General features: G+C 38.8%; 2 protein-coding genes across 9 annotated transcripts in view; one reads left to right on the top strand and one right to left on the bottom strand.

Moving 5' to 3' along the window:
- The window catches only part of OCA2 (OCA2 melanosomal transmembrane protein), a 217,534-nt gene that overhangs the window by 62,533 nt on the left and 131,851 nt on the right, over positions 1–23,150 (top strand). For all 5 annotated transcript variants that reach the window (XM_034431376.3, XM_087895329.1, XM_087895328.1 and 2 more), the window contains exons 7-9: positions 8,598–8,746; positions 10,151–10,233; positions 11,554–11,707. In XM_034431376.3, coding sequence (XP_034287267.2) covers positions 8,598–8,746; positions 10,151–10,233; positions 11,554–11,707 — 386 coding nt within the window. The remainder of the gene's footprint in view (positions 1–8,597; positions 8,747–10,150; positions 10,234–11,553; positions 11,708–23,150) is intronic.
- LOC148113520 (uncharacterized) lies at positions 904–19,174 on the bottom strand. Of its 4 annotated transcripts, none has more exons than XR_015734526.1 (5): positions 19,017–19,174; positions 18,212–18,267; positions 13,421–13,517; positions 4,939–5,032; positions 904–1,255 (listed from the first exon to the last, which is right to left on the bottom strand). XR_015734526.1 is itself a non-coding variant. In XM_087895333.1 (5 exons), the coding sequence occupies exons 1-5, from the start codon at positions 18,756–18,758 to the stop codon at positions 1,105–1,107; spliced, it is 318 nt and encodes a 105-aa protein (XP_087751459.1). In that variant the 5' UTR covers positions 18,759–18,997; the 3' UTR covers positions 904–1,104. The 4 variants fall into 4 exon arrangements, 3 of the variants coding, with proteins under 3 accessions (XP_087751459.1, XP_087751458.1, XP_087751460.1); XM_087895333.1 differs by lacking the exon at positions 19,017–19,174 and adding an exon at positions 18,734–18,997 and having other exon boundaries at positions 904–1,150; XM_087895332.1 differs by lacking the exon at positions 19,017–19,174 and adding an exon at positions 18,734–18,997.

Genomic DNA, 23,150 nt, shown 5'->3' on the forward strand with positions numbered 1-23,150 from the left:
GGACTAGAAGACCTCCAAGATCCATTCCAGCTCTATTCTGACTTAAAAGTGGCCTCTTTTTACAGTAAAATCAAGATTCTTATCAAGCCAAACTATGTTAAGTATCTGGAAAGCTTCTGGGTTTGAACTAGGGAGGTTGACAAAAACATTAAGATGGTAGCTGATCTCTGTAAAATACTGTTACTTAGTAAGGATACCTGACTAGTTAAAATTATCTCTGACAGCATTCCAGCAATATGAAGGATCAGTATCTGAGAAATATTTCTGGGAAATTACCTTCATTCCCCTCCACACCTTTAATTGGATAAATTTTGATATTTTATTGTTTATGGTTACCAAACAAACTATCCTAGTTTTCATAGATTTAAAATCATCACTAGTATCACAAGCTTTGGGTAAATGGATTAAATGTCTCTCACCCCAATGAAACAAACAACTTGGATTGTTTTAAATTACTTTCTCTACTTTGTCATTCATTACTACACTTTCCTTCATGCTGTGTTCCTAATAACTTCAGCTGTATGCAGAATTATAATGTGTAATACAGACAAATGGAGGACAAAGAGCTGAAATAATCAAATTGTCATTTTACAGATTCTATTGGAGAAAACTGCCCTTTGTTTTTCCACTTATGGAAGACTAGTGATAAATATTTTATTATTACTGAATATGCTTCCTATAGATAAATGTCAGTCTACTTACCAAAGAATCTCAGTGAAAAACATATCCTCCTCTATAAATGCAGAATCAACCTATACAGAAGTTCTTTTTGCTGAGTGTATGAAGATGAGATGTAGAATTATGTCTGCTCTTCCATTAAATTGATATCCAGGTAAAAATGGAATCTATGCACATTTATACTTAAATACACAAATTTCTGCGTAGGGAAATATATTCAAGAAATCCTTTTATAGAATTTTATTGCAGATACATTGAGAGAAATGCAGCCTTTAGTGACATTATTCAATTGAATTGAACATTTATATCCATAAACATTATGACTAGCCTTCTAAATATCTACAGTTTGGGAGACATTCCACTCCATCTCACCTCTACTAATGTAATGTAATGAAGGCTGAAAAACATTGGCTCAATTGCATGGAATCACAGATAAAAACCTGTATGAGACTTTCCAATAAACATGTGATACCTGAAGGGAGAGAAAATCATGTATTATTCTCCCTTTTTATACTCCTTTCCTTCATCCATTGAAGGGCTAAATGGCATTAAAATATCCCGGCATTGCTGTAAAAGTCTACAGAAAAATACAAAATGCAAAAGCACAATCCCATTAGAGTATCAGTCTTCATACTCTGAAACACAAATTTTGAAGACATAATTATAATTCAGCATGTCAGTGAGCACTTTCACACATAAGCATCACATTTGCTGATCTTTAAAGGCTTCACATGGTGCAGTTTTGAAAGTTGCCAAGAACTTCCTCATTTGGATAACTCTTTTGAGGGTTGCTTCAATGTTAGAAAATCTTCTGTCACATATTTTGACTGGGTAGCCAATGCAAATTGTTTGTATAGACTTGGCAGGTCAAAAGTTTACTTAAGGAGTGAATTATAACTTAATGATTATGCCATCTACCTCTCCTGGTTTGTAACATTATGTATTCAGAGAGAGAAGGGAATTTCCATAGTACCGTGTTTCCCCCAAAATAAGACCTATCCTGAAAATAAGCCCTTGTGAAGGGGGGGTGGGCATGGCTGAAGGGTGGGTGTGGCTGAAGGGGGTGGGTGTGGCCAACACAAAGCGAGTTTCTGGCAGTAGCCGCAGACAAGCAGAGGGATGGAGTGAGCAGGCATGACAGATGTTTAAATTGCTCAAACAGGTTAGACCCAAGGGCAGAAAATAAAACACTGCAAAAAAAAAAAAGTAACTAAAGGGAAGGTGTTCTACTTCGCTTCTGGGTATACTGATTCAGAAGCCCACATAAATTGAAGGCCTGAGTCAAAGCTGTAACACCACCACCCCCCACACCAGCCGAGGAAGGTGCAATGAAGCTAGAGGAGAAAACTTATTCCCCCTCCCCCATCCTCCAGACTGGGAACAGCTAACAATCACCCACCCAACTACATGTCCCTTCACAAATGGGGGCAGTGATCCCTGAGGTGGTACTTAGCATGATGACTCCTTCCCTTCCCTGATAACCTCATAGAGGCTTGGCCACTTCCCTCCCCACCAATATGACTCCAGTGGCCAGGTCTGTGCATGAGAGGGTGGCATGGTGCAACTTGGCATAATGGCGGGATCAGCAATGTGGGTAAAGTGCGGCCCTGACCTTGACTTGGACCTGACTCCGCCCATTAATTGCAGCCCCGTGGATTGGCTGAACCAACGAGGACCAGGAGCTGCCTCTCATTCCATTTCTCTGTAAACCTGGAGATGTTTCTGGCACCAGGCAACCTCGCAGCCAAGGGCCTCTCTCTTCCACAGCTCACCTTGTGGCTCTGGCCCATGGTTTGCCCACCACCAGGCCAGGGGCTCGGGTCTTGCTCAGGCTGCTGCTACCATACAACAAGACAGAAGGCTGTGTGGTGAGTCGGGATTGTCTGTTCCCCCCGTGCCTCTGCCTGGCTGCTAGATCAGTTGCACCTGCTGCTGCTAGCCTTGTGGGGAGAGTTGGCCCAGATCTATGACCGCTGGAGCACCTCCCCTGCTGTTGGCCTGCCAGGGTCCCTTTGCCAGTGGTCTCCAGTGGAGCCAGGCCTCCTTGCCTGCCGTCGCCTTCAGGCTGTGCCCATCCCCTGCCTATGTGGCTTTGGCAGGCAGGAGCTCCATGGAGGACTTGCAGTGGGATAGACGGACAGAGGAGGGAGGAGGAGATCATGCCTTCCTCCTTTGCACTCCAGAACACCATCTTTCCTGGCTGCCATGCCCCCACCTGTACCTCTGCACTGGGAAGATGAACAAGATGTGCAACTCAATGCTATACCATGCAACACAAGCAAGCCAGGAATGGCAACTAGAGGCCTTGGAAATCTGCTGCAGGAGCAACCCAGCCAAGAGCAGGCGCATGAAGATCCTCTGCAAGGCCAGCAGCAGCAGGAGCCGCTGCTGGTACCAGATGGGGGTTGGTTGGCGGAGGCTGCAGTAGCCTTCAGACTTGCAATCCTGCATGGGGAAGGGGGAGGTTTGTTCTGGAGCTGTGTCAAAGCATTGCACCCAGTGGCCTCTATCCCAGAGATCCCACCCCCTCCATCCAAGATCATCCCTGGAGCCAAGAGGGTCGGGGTGGGCTGCTTTGCATGACTTGCATTGCACGGCATACTGGTAGCATTGAGTTGCATATCTTGCTCGCCTTTCCAGCACAGGGGTGCAGGCTGGGTACTCAAGGAAGATGGGGTTTTGGGACACAAAGGAAAGGGTGATCTCCCCCTCTCTCCTCTGTCCACCTGTCCCACTGCAGGGCTGCCATGGAGCTCCTGCCTGCCAAATCCACATAGGCCAGGGGAAAGGCGGAGCCTGAAGGTGATGGCAGATGAGGTGGCATGGTTCCACTTGTGACTGCTGATGAAGGGGCTGTGGCAGGCCGGCAGTGGGGGGAGGTACTCTGGAGATCATAGATCTGGGCCGACTTGCCCTGTGCAAGATAGGAGCAGCCCAGGAGGGTGGCCAAGAGTAGCATGGCCAGGAGGGTAAAGAGCCCCATGAGGCCAGCAGGTGCAGCTGGCCCAGCAGCAGGAGAGAGGTATGGGGGGAGGGGGAGGTGATCCCGGCGCACTCCATGACCTTCTGCCTTGTCGTAGCAGCAGCCTGAGCAAGACCCGAGCTCTAGTGTGCCAGCAGCAGCAGGGCCAGCAGGCAGGGCTGCGGGCAAGCAGATAATGAGATGGAGAGGACCAGCTCGGCAGTAGCAGCGCTCCCACTCCCGTCAGTCCCTGCACTTGCCACCTCCTGTACATGAAAAAAATAAGACATCCCCCCAAAATAAACCCTACTGCTTATTTTGGAGCCCGAAAGAAAATAAGACTGGGTCTTATTTTCAGAAAAACACGGTATATGGGTGTGCTATTCTAAGAGAAGAAGCTGATTGGTTTTGGAATGGTTTTGATAGTGTACTGTTGTTTTCTCTCTCTCTTTTTTTATCAACTGTTGCTACTTCCAGCTTTCACTTTTTACTTTCTGTATTTTTTTTTATTACACTTCATTCCCATAAGGGTTTCTATATTTGCTGTTACATAGCTTTGGTGCTGGCTCTATAGTTTACATATATATTTTAATTTCATCTGTTTTAGTATTGATAGCAAGGAAAAAGTTGGTCATAAATTAAAATCACCATTTTAGTGTAACCAATCCATGGCATGCAAATTGGAGCTGGAAACAAATGGGGTGGTGCTGAGCTTGCATTCTCATGACCCTCTGGTTGAAATTTTGTTTCTAAAAGTCATCCTCCACCTTGGATGACTACAGACCTTTGTACTGCCATTCTAATATGGTATTTTTTTAATATATATTCAAAGGGTTTTCATCTTGTGTGCCATTTCCTTTGGGGCTACTAGATTATTTTTAGGGGTTTTGTATAACGATTAGCATACTGTGATCCTAAATTCATGCTTCAACAAGTTTTGCTGACATTTTAAAAAGAATTTGCTGAAGTTGTTGTAATTGGATTTCTTGCTTTTGTCTTCCACTTTCAACATTAAAAAATTGATTCATTTATAGCTTATCATCCCGACTGCCTCATCCTGTTTCCCTAAGTATTAGGTTCCTCTAATACTTCAATACTCCTCTAATAGTTCAAAGAACAGAATAACAAAATACAGAAAGTATAACAGAAAGGCAAGAAAATAGCAAGAAATAATAAAACACTTTACAAAAAAGTCCAAAAAAGTGCTACAAATTATGAAATAAGCCAGCAACCAAAATTCAAACTAGCAGATCATAGAGAAGTATGTGATTTATTTCTAGCTTGGTGATTCATATTACCTGCACAAGATGCTTACTTGGAAATTAGTTCTTGACTTTTTCTGAATGTGTGGAAAAGTCTCTTGATATGTTGAAAATTGTTGAATTGTTGAATCTTGAAAAGATTAAAGACAGACAAATAGATAAGCAAGAAAATTAAGTAATAGTTAAAGAGATGATTAATGGATAGATTTTAAAGGTAAAGTCTCCTCTGTGTCAAACTCATCTTCTGGTGATTTATACCAGAAGTCAAAATATCTCTGAGTCAAACTCAGAGGTATACCAGAAGTATAACATTTATACCAGAAGTATAACATTTATACCAGGTCAAAATAGCTCTGAGTCAACCTCATCTTTTGGACATATTTATACAGTTTTCTTAGCAACAGGATAGAAGTGGTTCTGACAGATAAATTTATCAGATTTGATTGCTCCCACATCCAATGATTTTGAATCTGAGGTATTTCCCATAGCTTCTCTAAAAAATGCTGAGAATATTGATGTTTTATCAAAACAGAACCACTTGGCTCTCTCACCTATCTGTACCTGCCAGATTGATTGAATAAATTCAGTTTGGCCATGTCTGAAGGGGCCATGCTGAATTGTATCTGTCTGTGTATGAAAGCTGTGCTGGTAATTAGAGACATGTTTGAACAAAAAAGAATTAAAACTCAGACTTTTGTGAGACAATCACTGAAAGCCCTTTGTTTCAATGGACCAAACTTTGCCATCTATGTTCTTGTCTTCTTATGGAGAAATTCTGGACATTGGGTAATTTTGAATTTATAAAAATGGAGCAAATGAAATGAATATCTGAAATATATACCAGTATATGAAAAAGCTACACACATTATGATAATTTTTTCAGGAGTTGAAGGCAAGCAAAAGGAAATGAAGAATTGGGGTTTCTTCTCCTCAATTGAAGGAACTGAAATATGAAGAAAATGATTAGAGAATGAGAAAGAAATATTAAGGAAATAATCCACAATGACAATATTGTATTTGAGGAAAGAAAGATCAGGAAAGTAAGAGGAAAAAATATCAGAAATAAATGGGGAATGAGCACAAGGGTCTTCAGGAATATATCTGTCAAAATGTTAAGATAGCCCCTAGATGGATATCCCAGGGAGCAAATAATCCAAGACTTTAGTTCTAGGTCTATTTTAAGCTATTAAAACAACATAGGTAAAGGTAAAGGTTCCCCTCACACCAGTGGTGGGTTTCAAATTTTTTTACTACCGGTTCTGTGGGTGTGGCTTGGTGGGCGTGGTATGGCTTGGTGGGCATGGCTTGGTGGGCATCGCAGGGGAAGGATACTGTAAAATCTCCATTCCCTCCCCACTCCAGGGGAAGGATACTGTAAAATCTCCATTCCCTCCCCACTCCAGGGGAAGGATACTGCAAAATCCCCATTTCCTCCCAATCAGCTGGGACTTGGGAGGCAGAGAATAGATGTGGTTGGGGCCAGTCAGAATTTTTACTACTGGTTCTCTGAATTACTCAAAATTTCCACTACCGGTTCTCCAGAACTGGTCAGAACCTGTTGAAACCCACTTCTGCCTCACACATATGAGCTAGTCGTTCCCGACTCTAGGAAGCGGTGCTCATCTCCTTTTCAAAACTAAAGAGTCAGCACTGTCCGAAGACATCTCCGTGGTCATGTGGCTGGCATGACTAAACGCCAAAGGCACACGGAACGCTGTTACCTTCCCACCAAAGGTTGTCCCTATTTTTCTACTTGCATTTTTATGTGCTTTCGAACTGCTAGGTTGGCAAAAGCTGGGTCAAGTAACGGGAGTTCACCCCGTTCCGTGGCACTAGGGATTCGAACCACTGAATTGCCGACCTTTCTGATGGAGAAGCTCAGTGTTTTAGCCACTGAGCCACTGAGTCCCTCTAAAAGCAACATATTGAATATTAAATTCAATTGCTAAGAAGCTAGCTAAAGATCCTGTTGCTCTGTTCAGTAGGTCAATTGCATTTCTTGTCTGAACTGACACACAACCATAAGCATTCTGGTTAAGTGTTTCAAATGAAGCTGTAACAATTACACATTGGCCACTTTGTTCTATATTAATATATTGTGAAATGAGTTCCATTTTTTCTTCAATAATTTGAAGAATTTTTATAATGGCTTCTAAATATGCTATTTGTGTAATTACAGAGTATATTTTAGCCATATTGTGAACAAGGAAGCAGCTATAATTATGTGCACCTGAAGCTTCTTGTGGATACAAATTATGGCTATATTGTAAAATTAGCTACAGGCTGTCAAAGTATTTTGGGTTGCTAGGTTAATTAATACAGGTCAGCAAACCTTTTGAACCACAATTCAAAGAGTCAAGATCTGAAGCGCACTGTATACAAATCAACCTGGAAATTATAGCAGTCATTTAAAACTTCAATATTTTAAAAGTTGCAGACAATTATAGGAAACAAATGTATAATATTCTTACTATGTTTGTGTAGCAATATTATATGTCTATTTTTATAGACAGTTGAAGGCAGTGTAATGTCTGGTCTATTTGGAAAGCATATACATTATAACAATAGTGATGATTTTTAAAAAATGAACTTATAGGATGTCTAGATCTTTAAAAACCAATTCTGATTTTTAAGATGTCTCTGTCGTATAAGATACATGGATGTAAAGAAGATTGGTTTTTGAAAATCTAGACCTAGATCTAGAGTTAGATCTGCTGTAAATAGAGATTCTACAAGTGCATCTCTCTCTCCCCCGTCTTTTCCACCCATATCTCTTCATATCTCTATATCATCTCTCTACTGTATATCTATAAGGATTGTGATTGATGGTGTATCATCTTTATCAATTTTTGATGCCACCTTTTGCTGCATAACTTTTTGATGTATTGTACCAGGTTGCATATGAATCTGACCATAGTATGGGAAGTTGCCATATCAACACCCAGTATCTTTTCAGTATGTTATATTGAAACTACTTGGGAACTTTGGGAAACAACCCAGCAACTTCTGTGTGCCAGAAGATATATACAAGAATGATGAAAAAACCAATGTTGTCAAGAAATACTTGGGACACTCATAACAACATATGGTTCTGTATGTGCTTATCTCATTTTTTTGGCCATGAAGAAGAACCTAACATGTTGTCCAAAGTATTCCATGAGTATGCAGGGTAGGAAAAATGGAATTTAGAGGCAGAATATTTTTTGATATTTATCATAGCCCCATCTTCTCCACCTGCAGTGAGGTCTTTGTGAGACTGTTTCTAAGCTAAGTCTCTCCCTCCAATGATTTCCTGATATCAAGGGAATCTAGATCTTTCAATCTTATAAGTAACAATGAGGAAGAAGGAAGACAAACCACATTTTCTCCTGAGGAGGTTTCTTTCTTTTTTCTCTTTCCTTTTTATCAATGGTTACTTCCATTCATCACAGATGAGTTAATAAAATTTTAGGCAGAATGCTCTTCAAAGAGACATGTTCTTTAAATCTCTGAAATAGGAGTTTCCTGTTTTTGAATTAATTATATTAACTATATAAAGTTACAGAAAGAGTAAAAAATCAGATCACATTAGAATGTGGAAAAGGGATGATACCATGATTAGTTTTTTATGGTGGCATCACAAAATTTATAACTTAGAAAACCATAGGTCTTTCATTTGTAGAAAAATGTGGAGTCCTTAACTGTCTTTCTATCAGCTGGGAACTTTAGCAGTTTCAGTGATTCTGCTCTTTTAAAGGTAGAACTGGGAGGGCCCTTTGTAACCGAGCGACAACCAAAAGACTATATTGTAGTTCAAATTGGACAAATAGAAGACACCAGTCCTAAAAGGAGACGTCAACAGCAAGTAAGACTTTAAAAATTTGAATCTCTCCCTCTCCCCCCACCCCCGCTTACAGATCTGCTCATAGTCCTATCAGGCAATACAGTGGTGGAATTCATATTTTTTTTACTACTGGTTTTGTGGGTGTGACCTGGTGGATGTGGCTTGGTGGGCATGGCAGGGGAAGGATACTGCAAGATCTCCATTCCCACCCCACTCCAGGAGAAGGATACTGAAAAATCCCCATTCTTCCCCACTCCTGGGGGAAGGATATTGCAAAATCTTCATTCCCACCCCACTCTGGGGCCAGCCAGAGGTGGTATATGCCAGTTCTCTGAACTACTCAAAATTTCCGCTACCGGTTCTCTAGAACCTTCTGAATAGCACCACTGAGGCAATATGGGAAGAATCAAAAGTCCTATGGATCTTGAAAGAAAGATGCAGAAGATTCTAGAGACTAAAGCAGATTTCAACATGAAAATTGTATTAACAAGGCAAATGGGCCAAGAATGTTTATTTGTGTGCCATGTCATCTTAATTATTTCTAACTGGTTATCAGGTATAGGAGTAGAGGCCTGCAGTTTAAAAGGATTTGATAACATTTACACCTCTTCTTTCTAGCATATTAAAAGTTGGCATGGCATATATGGAAACTTTGCCATTTCATTAGTAAACAAAGACATTAGAACAGGTCTGGATGATGGAACATTGAAGACGTAGTGTTCAATGTTTGAATTTATAAGGTTAATTGCTTAGTTTACATAGACAAGCAAGAAAAGAGATCAGCAGGCATAGTTATAAGGCAGTAAGAAATCTGGGGAGCTTCCAGGTATAGGCAATTTCAGTATAATTACAGCCAACTGCAATTAGACATTTTTCAGCTCTCTCTGTTTTTTACAATACACCAATTCCTTTATTTTAAACTACCACCTTCCGTCTATAGGCAACATTTATTATATGAATATTTGTTAAATACATGCATATGTTTTGCCCATACAGTGAGAGCAGGCAGAGGGTATGATTTAGTATTTTCTTCCCAACAAAAAGTAGAGAAAAGGGGAATGAAACCTAGCTAGTTCAAAGCATTTTTCTCCTAAATGCCCCCTTCCCCCACACTTTAAAGCAAACAGAAAACCATGGGTTGAATGTACACCATTCTAATTTGATCCCCTGACACACTGATTCTTTATCCTTAATGGGTTCACACCCAATAGGATATAATTCCTGTTACTTCCATTGATCAACTGGCCATCTTGAGCTATTAGCTTAATTAAGGAATGACTGTCGCCCAATTTACTGTATATATTGCTGGTTTTTAAGATATCTATATGCCAATATGCCTAGAGTCTCTTCTATCCAATTAGCAACTGGAATTGGTGTATAAGTAATCAAACCTATTAAACTTCTTAATTCTTTCTTTTTTTGCAGATCTTATATAATTGGACTCTTGCATTAAATCTGAAGAAAAATGAGCAAGTTATTGTGACTAGAATCTTCGAGACAATGAATAGGTTGGTTCATGAATCCAATGAAACTCACTGAAAAAATATTTTATGTTTAATAATTATTTATACAGTTGCTCTAATTAGAATACATTATGACAGTAGATGAATGGGTGGCACCACTGCGTGTGCTACTATTATGCTCCTCTCCAATCATTTGAATTAAAGCTTGCAATCTGTCTCATGGATCCCTCCTTTTTTCTTTTTCTGGGAAAAAGAAGGCTGCCAAGACATATCCTTTTTTCTTCATTGCCTAAATATTTAATTCTTCAGGTGGCATAATAAAAGATAGCAAAGCCATTTTATGAATGTTTACACTGATGTGTATTTATCTACAGGTAGTCCTCATTTAGTGACTAGTTAGTTCCAATGAAATGGTTGCTAAGAGATATGGTTGCTAATCAAACCATGTAACTTAGAGTGGGAGCAAAAGAAAGAGATGCTGGATGCTGCCATCTCATTCAGATAAGGTTTTCTTATACAGCACCTTGAACCTGACCAATTTTCTTCTCTTCTTTTTTGCCCTCATCGGAGTGGACAGATTGCTTAAACAGGCCATGTCTTCTGAGCTGTTTTTCTCTGCAGCTGTGTTCCTTTAAAAAGTGCTAACCACAAGTTAACAAGCTCATCTCTGCAACCTTAATTAGTTGATTAAAACCCTCTGGCTGGCTCCCTGCTGCCCAGAATTGACCAAACTTTAATCAATTTCACATGGAAGGCCTGCTTTTGTCATATATATAGGAATTGGTTGCCAAGTTCCTTTTTCATCATTGTTTTAATTATGAATGGTCACTATCTGAGGCCATTGCTAAGCATATCTGTATATCCTTGTGTCTAAATCTCTCTCTTCAGAAGTTCTGTTTTTGTGCTGGTTGTGAAAATGACCTAAAAAGTTCTCAATAATTTGAAATATTCTAAATCATCACATAGACAATATTGAAACAAGAATAATAGCAATGCTTAAAACCTTTAGCAGTATGAACTGGGGTGAAATTCAACATTTTTCCCTACTGGTTCTGTGGGCGTGGCTTGGTGGGCATGGCAGGGGAAGGATACTGCAAGAGCTCCATTCCCACCCCACTCTAGGGGAAGAATACTGAAAAATCTCCATTCCCTCCCCACTCCTGGGGGAAGGATATTGCAAAATCTCCATTCCCACCCCACTCTGGGGCCAGCCAGAGGTGGTAATTGCTGGTTCTCCGAACTACTCAAAATTTCACTACCCGTTCTCCAGAACCTGTCAGAACCTGCTGAATTTCATCCCTGGTATGAACCTGTGGTCATTTCTACTCCAGCTATCAAATAGAATTTTAAAATTTCTTTCAACAGAAAAGAAAGCTCCCTAAGAATCCAGGCATTTCTTCAGGAATCAGAAATCATTCCTCTTTCTATGACACATCAGTATCTTCATGCAAATATAGAGGCTCAAGTCACAATAGCTTCAGTCATTTTAGCAGGTGTTTATGTTCTGATCGTGTTTGAGGTAAGAATAATCATTTTATTCAAGGGAAACAGAAGCAGAATTATTTTTGTCAGTTAATTAAATTGGGATAAGAATCGGTGCATTTCAGTTCAGTTCGCCTACAAGCCTACATCAATCTCAGTATCCTTTCATCTGATTTTTTTCCCATTGATTTTCAGTAACTTTTTATTCTATTTTAAACTCCCTGTTTCTGTGAAGTTAAAAACCAATTATAACATAGATCTCCATGATAAATTATACTTAATTTTTTTTTTTGTTAAAAAGATCACTTAGAACTCTGATCAATCCTATCAACCCTTCATAGGAACATAGTAATTAAACAGGAAGTGCTTAACATTCTGATTGCTAGTAATCACACTGGAAGCTATTTTGGTCCTTAGCTGTCTTTTTGGTCAGAAGGATGCCAGGCTGGAATGGGGAATCTGTGATGAAAAGGGGAAAAAAGTCATTTTATATCTCCTTCCTCCAAATCTCTCAATACTTCATAATACTCTTGTGCCTGCATAAGATTTGGAGCAGAAGTAGCATAATATAGTTTGACCTGCTAAACTCTGAGGCAGAACTAGAGAGCCCAATCTATGAGCAACCTACCAATCATATGTCATTTCAGTCCCGTCTTTTCAACTCCCGACCCCCAACAAGATTTTTTGGATGGTCCCTTTGAATCAGCATTGATTCCTTGCAACAACCTGCAGACAAGTGACTGCAGTTTTCTTGGGTAGATTTCAGAAGTGGTATTTGCCTGCTTCTTAAGGCTACTGACCCAAGGTCACCCAGCTGGCTTTCAGGCTGCCTAATTTCATCAGAATTCCCTCCAGTTATGGTTATACTATTTTCCATGAAGAGGCTAAAAGAAATACTATGGTTGTTCCATTAATCTACTGTCTTCTCATGGAAAAGGGCCATAAATCATCGTCTGGCTGCATGGTGACATCAGTATCATGTCTCTGGTGGCTCTTGGTAAGGTGAAAAACAAATGAAAAACAAATATAGACCCCTACCAATTAATGGGTCTGTGATATGAAGGATTTGAAGCATAGCCTGGTTACTAAGCCATTATGAAGAGATGAAGAAGTAAAACTTTCGCATCTGTCATCAACTGGTTAATATACTCTTGGATGCCTAGAGATACAATTCTTGAATAGCTTGGGAAATAGTGTACTGTTTTGAGGTCATTCCCCTTTACTTTGATCATTTTTTTGGAAACATATCTGATTCCTGATCCCCCCTCCTTTTTTAAGGCACTATTGGAGCTACAGAGGATTTGCAGTTTATAGTTATAATCTTCCATGTTAGGATTTTTTTCCTTCATAGCAGAATTTATTTCACAGAGCAGTAATTACTTTTTTAAATTAAATAGTTCCATTTCCACTATAATTTTTGAAGACCATCTCTTCTCCCATCAATAGATATAAGATTTTTATGTCTCTTTAAAATACGATAAAAAGTGGCCTGGTCTGAAAATTACGATTGCATTTAAACACTGGGTGGCACTGCTTGCTACTCTAAATTGTAGCAATTGTTCTGATTTTTGAGATGCTTTTTCACAGAGAGAAAATGCTTTTCGACCAACATCAGGAGGGTGCCACTCCATCCCCTTAATGGGAAAAAACCCTCAATTTTCAAGGGCATCTACTTTTTAAAGTTTCATATTTTCTCCTGCTTCATGACATTCAGATTGAATAGTTCCACTGTTTAATAGGAGTGACGTACATTTCCCATCTTGTAGCTTATTCGTGTTTTCTTTCTTTGATGGCGTTGTGTTGGGTAAATTGAATGCTGCAATGCCACGGTCAGTAAGCCCAAAACACTGAGGGGAAGACAAAACAAAAAAAGCTTTTAATGTTGAACAAGTTACAACAACAGTCTTCCACTTATCTGTGCATGTGCACAGGCATGTACATAAATACTGTATATATAGAAAACAAATGGTTTCAAAAGGAATGAGTTGGTCAAAGACACAATGCTCCCGTAATATTTACAGATACCAAAAGAAATACTGAACTGGAGAAAATGAGGCTTTAAAGGAAGTAGGCTTTTAAGGAAAGCTTGGCTTGTTTTTTTTTTTTTTTTAAATGAGAACTATTTTGCAGCTGTTATTGATCATTAGGATCCACAATATTTCAGGGAAAGCAACAAAAATAGAGCAGTTTAATGATATGAGCAAATTAAATACAGATGTTTATTTTTTTGAAATTCTGTGGGGTTGGCTAATGTATTCTTATTTGATGCAGTAGGAACCTGGTAAAAATGTGGAGATCTCAGTCATCCAGGTACAAATGTATTATTTCTCAGGAAGTTGTTTTAATTTTCCTTAGTTATTATGATTAAGTTATAATTTGGAACTTGGTCAGGTTTCCTCCTCTCCCTCTCCATTACTTGCAAGAATCCCCAACTGAGGTTTGATCCAGAAATGGTAACTATAGTTAACTACCCTTTCCAAAAATATATCAAAGAGTAAACTCAGTGTTATTTACTCCATATGTATATCCAGGATAATATAGTTTTGTTTGATCCTTTTTCTCTCAAAGTTAAACATAGGTAGTTTCTTCAAGGCCCTTCACTCTCATTGCCATTTCTGTTCTACTACTTCTGAATACTTCTAAAATTGTGGTATTTAGAAATAGAAATGGTATTTGATGTGGCTCTGACCATCACTGAAGATAGTAGAGATATATTGCTTTATATGATTTCATAGCTATATATCTATATATTAATAATTGCAGCCTAAAGTAGCCCTTGCCTGTCTTTGCATTTGTGTCACTCTACTGACTCAAATTCGTTTTGTGGTGAAGTACAATTCATTATGAATGATATTTTGCACCTTCAGGGAATGGGCTTATTATTTATATACATTGATTTTTAAATCTATGGTGAAGCTCAAATGCTTAGTTAACTGTTGGTGTGAATATACTAAATTACATACTGTATCTGTAGTGTATTAACTTGGATCCATCAACCCTTCAATAAATTGCAGTGCATTCTATAACAATTCTTTTGTTCAAGGGATATAGGGATATTTTTAGCTTCTAGCCAGCATGGTGGCACTTTCATTTTTATTTACACTAGTTTTCATCTTTATTACCCAGGATTACAAAAATCCTGATTTAGTGGACTTCAGCATAATAGACTTCAGATGCAGCAAATGAAATTTGTGTTGAGTTTACGTCATTTTAAATAATTTATATAATCAAATTATTATGATAATGCTGCAAATAATATTGCCAAACTGTTAGATTATAACATCAGAGAAATAATGTAAGCATGCAAATGGATGAAATACCTTCTCATTTAATGGCCAATCATGAATAACAGACATCGCTTTTCCACAACTGGTCTGTTAAATCAAGGTTTCCCTCTATAAGGAAGTGTCTCTATGTTGCCTAGTGATTTTGAACAAGAAGTTACTTCAAAAGTACTCTATTTCCTAAATCACCCCAAGAGAACAGTGAGCAACTGTATGTGTCTTAAATATCTGTCTCTTTTTGCCTTGATTGTAAATTGTCAAAACTGCTGCTAATGCTGTCCTGTAATAGCTGAATGGCTTAATCTTCCATCAAATCTCTTTTCCGCTGGTCTGATTAATCACCAACATTGTCATGGGGAATAATGTGAGAATTGGTGCTATCTGCACTGAGATCTACATATATATCATGTCCTAAGTTGTTCAAGTTCAGAGAATGGATGCACCATCTTGTGTACTAGGTTTATTTCAACTGCCATGCAGGTACGCACTCTTTATTTGTCACTATGAGAACCCTGTGGCCATTTGACATTTTTTGATTGGTGGAAGACATGCTTTTAAAATGACAGCAAAAACAGTGGCTGATAGCCTGAGGGCAAATACAGAGATAACTGGGTGGAACAACCTAGTTGACTAGCTGACTGGCGGGTGTACAAGGGAGGTGATAGCATACATAATAAGCTAGTTGGGTAGCTTTGCCAGAGGCTATTACATTTGGTGTTTTAATGTGTGCATGGATGTAGGTGGAAATATGATTAATAATAAAGAATGATGGTTGAAGAGATAATGGGAGTGTCAACTCGCGAAGCTTCCCTAACCTGCTCCTGAGTTGCCATAGGCAGGGGGATAGGGAACCGAGCCTCGCAGCTGCATCGAGGAATTTGTACCTCAGTCAAAACAACACACATCCTAGCCAGCCAAAGTCAAGGCCATCTCCACAGAAACCAATAACGGCTGGAGGGAGTGACTTCTACAACCCGTGAAATTGCTTTGTTGGGGAATGAGAGTGATGACACACCTTGGGGAGAGGGGGAAACAGGGTCAGAGGCAAGGCGTGAACTGAGTGGGGTCAGAGCTGGCTTCACTTGGTCCATGCCGACAAGGCACTCCGAATAAATAACTGGATTTTTCTTGAAAACTGGCTTGAGACTCCTGCTTTAATTAGGGCATTGGTCGGAACCCTGTTAGGGAAACTATATGTAAGAGAGAATGAATGAATGAGAGACTGAATAGAAGGTGGCTAAGCAAGAGAAGGAATGCCCAATTTTGTTTTGGCCCTGCTGGTTTCCCCAATGCACCTTGTCATAAGGAAATAGAAATTCAAAAAGAATATCTATCTTTAACCAAACCACTGATTAACTCAAACTATTCTGAGGCATTATATAATTCCAGAGTATGTAATATTAGAGTACTATATGGCTTAGCCCAAAATATTTCCAGAGCCTCCTTTTTAGCAGGAATTGTTCCATTCAATATGCTCATTTTTTGAGATGTTCTTGGTAATTCCCCACTTTAGTGAGACAAGGCAGTGTGGGTGTTAAAGGCCAGATAGTATAACTTTTCCATTATGGCCCTGGTATTATAGAATATAGCAGCTTTTACCTGGAAATAAGATTTCCCCATTATTATTTACTTTTCGGACAGTAAATATCGAAGTCTTATGGAGAGATTTTTATGGTTGTTTAAATAATGCTGTGCGTTGTTCTGATGTTTTACTATTTTTATTTTTATGAACAGTTTTTACTGATTATTATTTGTTAAGATGGACATTTTGATTGTATTACATGAATTTAATTTCTTAATATTGAGTACTGATCAATGTTCTATGTGCATTTTATTGGGTTAACTGCCAGGAGTCATTAAAAATATGCCAGTATTCAAGAATGTTTGACCAATTGATGCTTCAGTCTCTGAGCAAAATTTGTAATGCATTCAGTTTGAGAGTTTAGATGAGTACTGCTGATTTATTTTGCTTTTTATTAGTTGCTGTGATTGTTTTGACCTTGGACATCCTGCTTTAGATTGCTAAACTGTTGCTTTAACCTTTTATACTACTCCGAGTCATTGCTGTGAGGTGGGTGATATCTAAATTATACAAACAAATATAGTTCCAAATAAGAAACTATATGGAAGAAGTCTTGTCTTAAACATTGTGCCCTTATAGCTATGTAACACTTACTTGCCTTAAATAATATACTCATAGCAAATCTTGATGTAAGTTCAAGACAAATTTTCTTCTATAAAATCAGATTAATTATTTCCATATAAATAAACAGGCAAGTCTGTAGGTTTGTATATAACTAAATAGAAAGATTTGCTATATGGTTAGCATTTAAAGGTTTTAACAGTAAAGGTAGTTAAAAAAATCAATATTCATTCATTGGGCTCTTCTTGAGAGTTTTAAATTGAGTAAAAATCCTATATTTCAACCTGATAAGATCAAGAGTTATGTACCTTGAACTAATTCAGTGAACAAATAATCCTGTACAGAACTTTGAATTTTCACAATACTATTTATGGACAGGATATGGTTGTGCACCAAGATACATGAATTTACTTTTAGCATTACTCTGTAGTGTTAACCAACTGTTAGCCTGTTTTCCATATGGCCCTGAGAACAACAGTATTCATTAATTCTTCAGCCAAATTCTCAGATTGTTTTACTTGTAGGAATCTCATAGAATTGGAACTCAATGCAAACTGTCTCTCTAGAAAAATCATCAGCCAAATTTCTATTTAAATTTTTGGATTTCTATTATATGCCTCCAAAGTGTGAGGTTTTGCAGTGTTGTTGCTATTAGCAACTAATTTATTCTTTTCTGGTGACCCTCTGCCAGATGGCATAGAGTAACTAATTCCTAAAAATAGAACACATTCAAAGTACAAATCTAATAAACTATCTGAGATAAGCTTTCTAATTAACTACAGTCTTTTGGAAAAGAATCTGGCTAGATTTTATCAAAACCAACTTTTTCTAAACAATTGTGCTCAGCTTTATATTAACACCAACATTGTTTTACAATAAATTAAATTTTCACACAAAAATGACAGACACTCAAATAGCATGTTAAAATTCAAAGTAACATTTCATTTATGATTTGAAGGAACTGAGTGTAATAGAATGATTTTGCCAGGCTTCAAATAGGCTTACCTTAATATATTTTGGGCTATTTTTTTCCTGTTAAACTCTATAATAAAATTCTATAGTTTCTATCTATGATATCCAAGTGCTGTTGAAAAATTATGCTAATTGTACTTACCACATTTTTATTTGCATTTCTTCTGTATTTCTTTATTTGTATTTCACTGTTGCTTTCTGTAAATGATGAAATCAATAACAAGATTTGTGTTCCAATTACAAAAGCTCTGCACACTTTGAAAATAATTTGGAAGAAATGCTTTGTAACTTGCTGAAGCAGAGCCCTTTGGCTATTCATGAAAGCAGCCTATCTTTTTCCATGTGAGCTTGATAAAGGTGTGTTTACTTTAAAATATCAGTTCATTAAAGTTAATGTACCTTTTGAGGGTGTTGCACATTTTCTGTTTTGTGCAGAAGCCTGAATAAATATTGATTCCTTTAATGCAGTGTTTCTTCAAGCATGGTCCTAGGACCCCTTCCCCCCAACACCTCTCAGGGGTCCGCAATATCAAAATTATTTGTCAGGCTATGCTGAAAAATAATGCAATATTAAATTCCAAACAGTTGTGAGAGGCTGTGCCAGCAGTGAATGGGTCAATTTTAGTTATTAATATGGTAAGTATCAATGGTGGGTTTCACTTACCTTTGTTACCAGTTCGCTCACTCATGCGCCACTTCTGCACATGCACAGAAGCTTCTGCGCATGCACAGAGTGTATTTGATGATGTCCGGCTGGGTGGGCGGAGCCTCCCGCCACTGCTAATACCGGTTCGCCCGAACTGGGGCGAACTGGTAGCAACTCACCACTGGTAAGTATCAACTAACTTAACCCATACAAACAAAAGTTCTTTTGGGGTCTTGTCTGTCTGAAATCTTAAGGGTTTTTGTCAAACTATTCTCAAAGTGTGAATAGTCATTTAACTTACAGGTAGTCTTTGATTTATGATTGGTTGCTTAGCAGCCATTTAAAGTTATGATGTACCCTCAGAAAGGTTGCCAGATTCGAAATTCTGTGGCAACCCTGAAGCCTCAAAGATGGCCTCAGCCCGGTTCGCTTCAGGGCTAACATTCGTCAGAATATTCATGAACTGGCAGAGACATGGTAACAAGGTCAGCCAATGAATAGGCATAGCAACTAAGTCAGCCAATGGGGACTGTTTAGAAATTGAAACAGTTTTGTAGATTGGGCGTGGCTCAGCTCTGTGTGTGTGCTGAGAACTGAAACTAGTCTGCTGTACTCTGCTTGTGTTTCGCTTGTAGCTGCTACCACGTTGGAAGAAATCCACTCTTGGTATTGTATATATTACTTGTGTTAGTATATATATAAAGAAGTTAATGAATCCTGCTGCATCAATCTGCCTGTGTGTGCTTTCTGGATTTGATTTTTGCAACAAACTCTGACACATTCACCTCCCACTGAGGTCACATGACTGCAGTTTGGGTGCTCAGCAACTGGCCTGCATTTCTGCCTGCTTGCAGTGTCCCACTGTCACGTGACTGTGATTTGCATTGTTTTGCCCAGAAACTGGTGCTTACTTCCAGTTGCTGGGCAAAAATCCTCCTTGGTGAACAATTGGTTCACTTAACAGTTCACTTAACCGTAAAAGGATGTAAAATCAGGCAGAGTCACATGGTGGACCGCTTAATGACAGTGATCTACAACTGTAATTCCAGGCTCAATTACGGTTGTAAGTCAAGGACTACCTGTACTGTTGGATGGATCTGTCTTTTTCTCTAGAGGAAATTAGCTCTGGGTTTCAGAAGGAAATGGGAGAATGACAAGTTTGCTCTGCCCTCGGAAAGTAGAAACGCAAAGAGAGGGATTCAAAACCGCCTTATTATGCTTCCAAAAGGGCAGTGGAGATTTTGGTCTGGCTTCAAAGATTCTGTTATTTCCACAAAAGCATTCTTGGAATCCTTCCCTTGCTTGTTCCTTGATCTGGCTTACCTCTAAGGGCTCGTTCTTTTACTGTCTCTCTCCTTATTAATCCAGATAGTAGCAAATTTCAACAACAAATATTCCCCAGTACATTTTTGTGGCAGATGGCCACTGGGGAAAAAGGCAACTCTGCTTTTATTATTACAATGGCAACTACTGAACATTGCTATTATTACTAAACCAAAATAAATTTCTTCCTGAGAAACAGATATATTTAGATCATGAAAAACAAATATGAGAGGGATCAATAGGAATTAGCAACATGCCTTTAGTTTCATTTAAAGTTTTACACTGAGGTCACTGCAAGCTCATTTCAGAGGTAAATTCATTCATTCATTCATTCATTCATTCATTCATTCATTCATTCATTCAATGTATTAGTTGCCTCAGTCACTAAAGCAACTCTAGATGGCATTCCAGGAAATAAACAATGAACACTAAAGAAGAACATGTTCTCCAGCAATTAGGAATGAAACATCTAATGCTGGGGAACAAGCAATGCCATGTAACACTCATTTAACCCAAATAATAAGAAATGAAGGCAAAGAGATTTGCTGGGTTCATTGTATAATTTAAAATAATGTTTTTAGTTCTGGCTGGGAAAGCAGTAAATGATTTAAAAATCAAAACAGCAGGTTCTTTTTTTTACCACCTGGGATCTTCCGGTGTCATGCCCTTTGTCTTTGGAATTTTGGAAGGAAAAAACATTTTCAAGGATGACTGAAGTGAAGTGAAATCCACTCAAGTTCTTATCTCAAAGGGATATAAAATTGATGTCAGATATCTGAATTTGTTTCAGCCTGTTCTATTTTTAGAAATGTATCTTGGAGGTCACTAGAAGGGAATAATATAGTTGATCATATCAAAAACACTAAAATGTTACACATTGATGGCATAAAGCCGTGATGGCAAACCTATGGCACATGTTCCACAGGTAGTACATGGAGCCATATCAGTGGACACGCTAGCTCAGCTCTGGGGCGCATGCGTGCACCGGCTAGCTGATTTTTGGGCCTTCTGGGCCCACCAGAAGTATGGAAACAGGCTGTTTCCTGCCTCTGGAGGGCCTGGGGGGGTGGGGGAGGCCCATTTTTCTTTCTTACCTGGCTCCGGATCCTCTCTATTTATCTGGGAAGGGCGAAAACAGCCTTTCCCACTCCCTCGGAGGCCTGAAAGGCCTCATTTCCCAACACCCGGTGGGACAGGAAGTGATGTTTTTTGCTGTTCCCCACCTCCAGAGACTCCTAGAGAGGCTCCTAGAGACTCCTAGAGAGGCTCTGGAGGCTGGGGATAGCAAAAAAGTCACTTCCTGTCCCAACGGGGGTTGGGAAATGGGCCCTTTCAGGCCTTTGGAGGGCCTCTGAGGGAGTGGGAAAAGCTGTTTTCGCTCTTCCCAGATGCATAGAGAGGATCTGGAGCCAGGTAAGAAAGAAAAACGGGCCTACCAGGCCAGCATGTGCCAGGAGGGGGGGGGTTGCGTGCACAGGGCAGGGCGTATAGAATTATCGGTGTGGGTATGTGCGCGCATGACCCTCCCCTGCCCCCCCTCTCCTGGCACGCGATGGGAAAAAGGTTAGCCATCACTGGCATATAGAAAGCAGAAAAGAATGTTATTAGAAATGTAAAATCTGACCCAATATTTAATTCTGTATGTGACTTATGATATTTTAGATAAAATTTACCTCCTCCTTATTAGAAAAACCTCCAAAGATTTTTATGTCAACAGATTACTGAGTAAATAACACCTTTGCACCTTAATTAGATATAGAACAGCATTATGGAGAATGCAAGGCTATCTGATGAGATTTGTGAGGATCCCTATTGTATAGGACAGCGGCCCCCAACCTTTTGGGCACCAGGGACTGGTTCTGAAGAGAGAGGTTTTTCCGTGGCCTGGAGGGGCCATGGTTTTGCGTGTTGCCTGCATCCTGTGGATGTGGCTTTGCTTGTTTGCACAGTCCAGTTTCTGGTATGCTGTGGCCCAATGTCGATCCACGGACTGGGAGTTGGGGACCCCTGGTATAAGGAGAAGGTCATGCTTGAGCCACTGTTATTTATCCACAAAACCTTATTTACTATTTCAGAATTCATCTTTGGTGAGGTTGACTACATTAATGCTTAGGGCTTAATTGTGATGTATTTAGTCTTAATCTTAATCGTTTTAATCTTATCTCCACTTGAAGAAGGTTAGCCCTGAAATGTAAACCTTTATATATGAATGTTCTCCATAAATGTGACATGCTCTTGATTTCATATTTTACTTCAATAATAATGACATATAAAAGATTGTCTGGATCCCAGCACATAAATCTTTTTTTATAAATGACATAATGCTACTATCAATGAAATTTGTTTGTACCAAACATTTATAAACTAAGTACTGAGGAAGAAAATCAAAAATGTTATGCAGAAGAAATAAGTTATATGTTGTGTCCATGCATGGGTGCATGAATATGGAATTCCAGGGGACATTTTTAAAGTTTGGTTTGGGCAAACAAATATCTGTTATAAGACCACTGTTATCTTCTGCAAGTATTAGCTTCTCGAATGCTTTTTCAAGTTAGTTAATATATTATAGAAGTAAGTGACAATATTTCAAAATATCATGATGACAGGGTGTATACATTTTTGATCGATAATATAGCTTTATTGGATATATAGAGCTTTTTTCAAGTTATTATTTTTAATCCTAAATTTCCTGGAATGAGAGAGTGGAAGGACATTTTGACACAAAAGTGTTGCATCTACAGTATTGCAATGTCTGTGAAGAATTTTCATCCAATAGGAATTCACCACCTACTTCTTGGCTACATAAATATACTGCTATCCACAGTCTCTTCTGAGGGCCCAAGGTTCACTCAAGATATGTGGCAAAAAGCTGCACGGAGAAAGGAAATGTACAGAAAATCAATCTTTATGAAATTTATCAGATTTCATTCTCCTGTTGTTGTGCCTAGCTACTAGGCAGAGGGAGACAGGTTCTGCAGCCATGTTTAAACTGTTGCACCTGGTTATTATTATTTTTTAAAAGTATTATTATGTTAAAATTATCTAAAGGGAATTATTGTATTTAAAATAATACAGAATAATCAGAGTAATTCATGGTTTCCCCTCCCAAACT

This window comes from Pantherophis guttatus, chromosome 5 (genome assembly GCF_059756535.1).
Source record: "Pantherophis guttatus breed Tessera chromosome 5, ASM5975653v1, whole genome shotgun sequence".
NCBI classification, from domain to species: Eukaryota; Metazoa; Chordata; class Lepidosauria; order Squamata; family Colubridae; genus Pantherophis; species Pantherophis guttatus.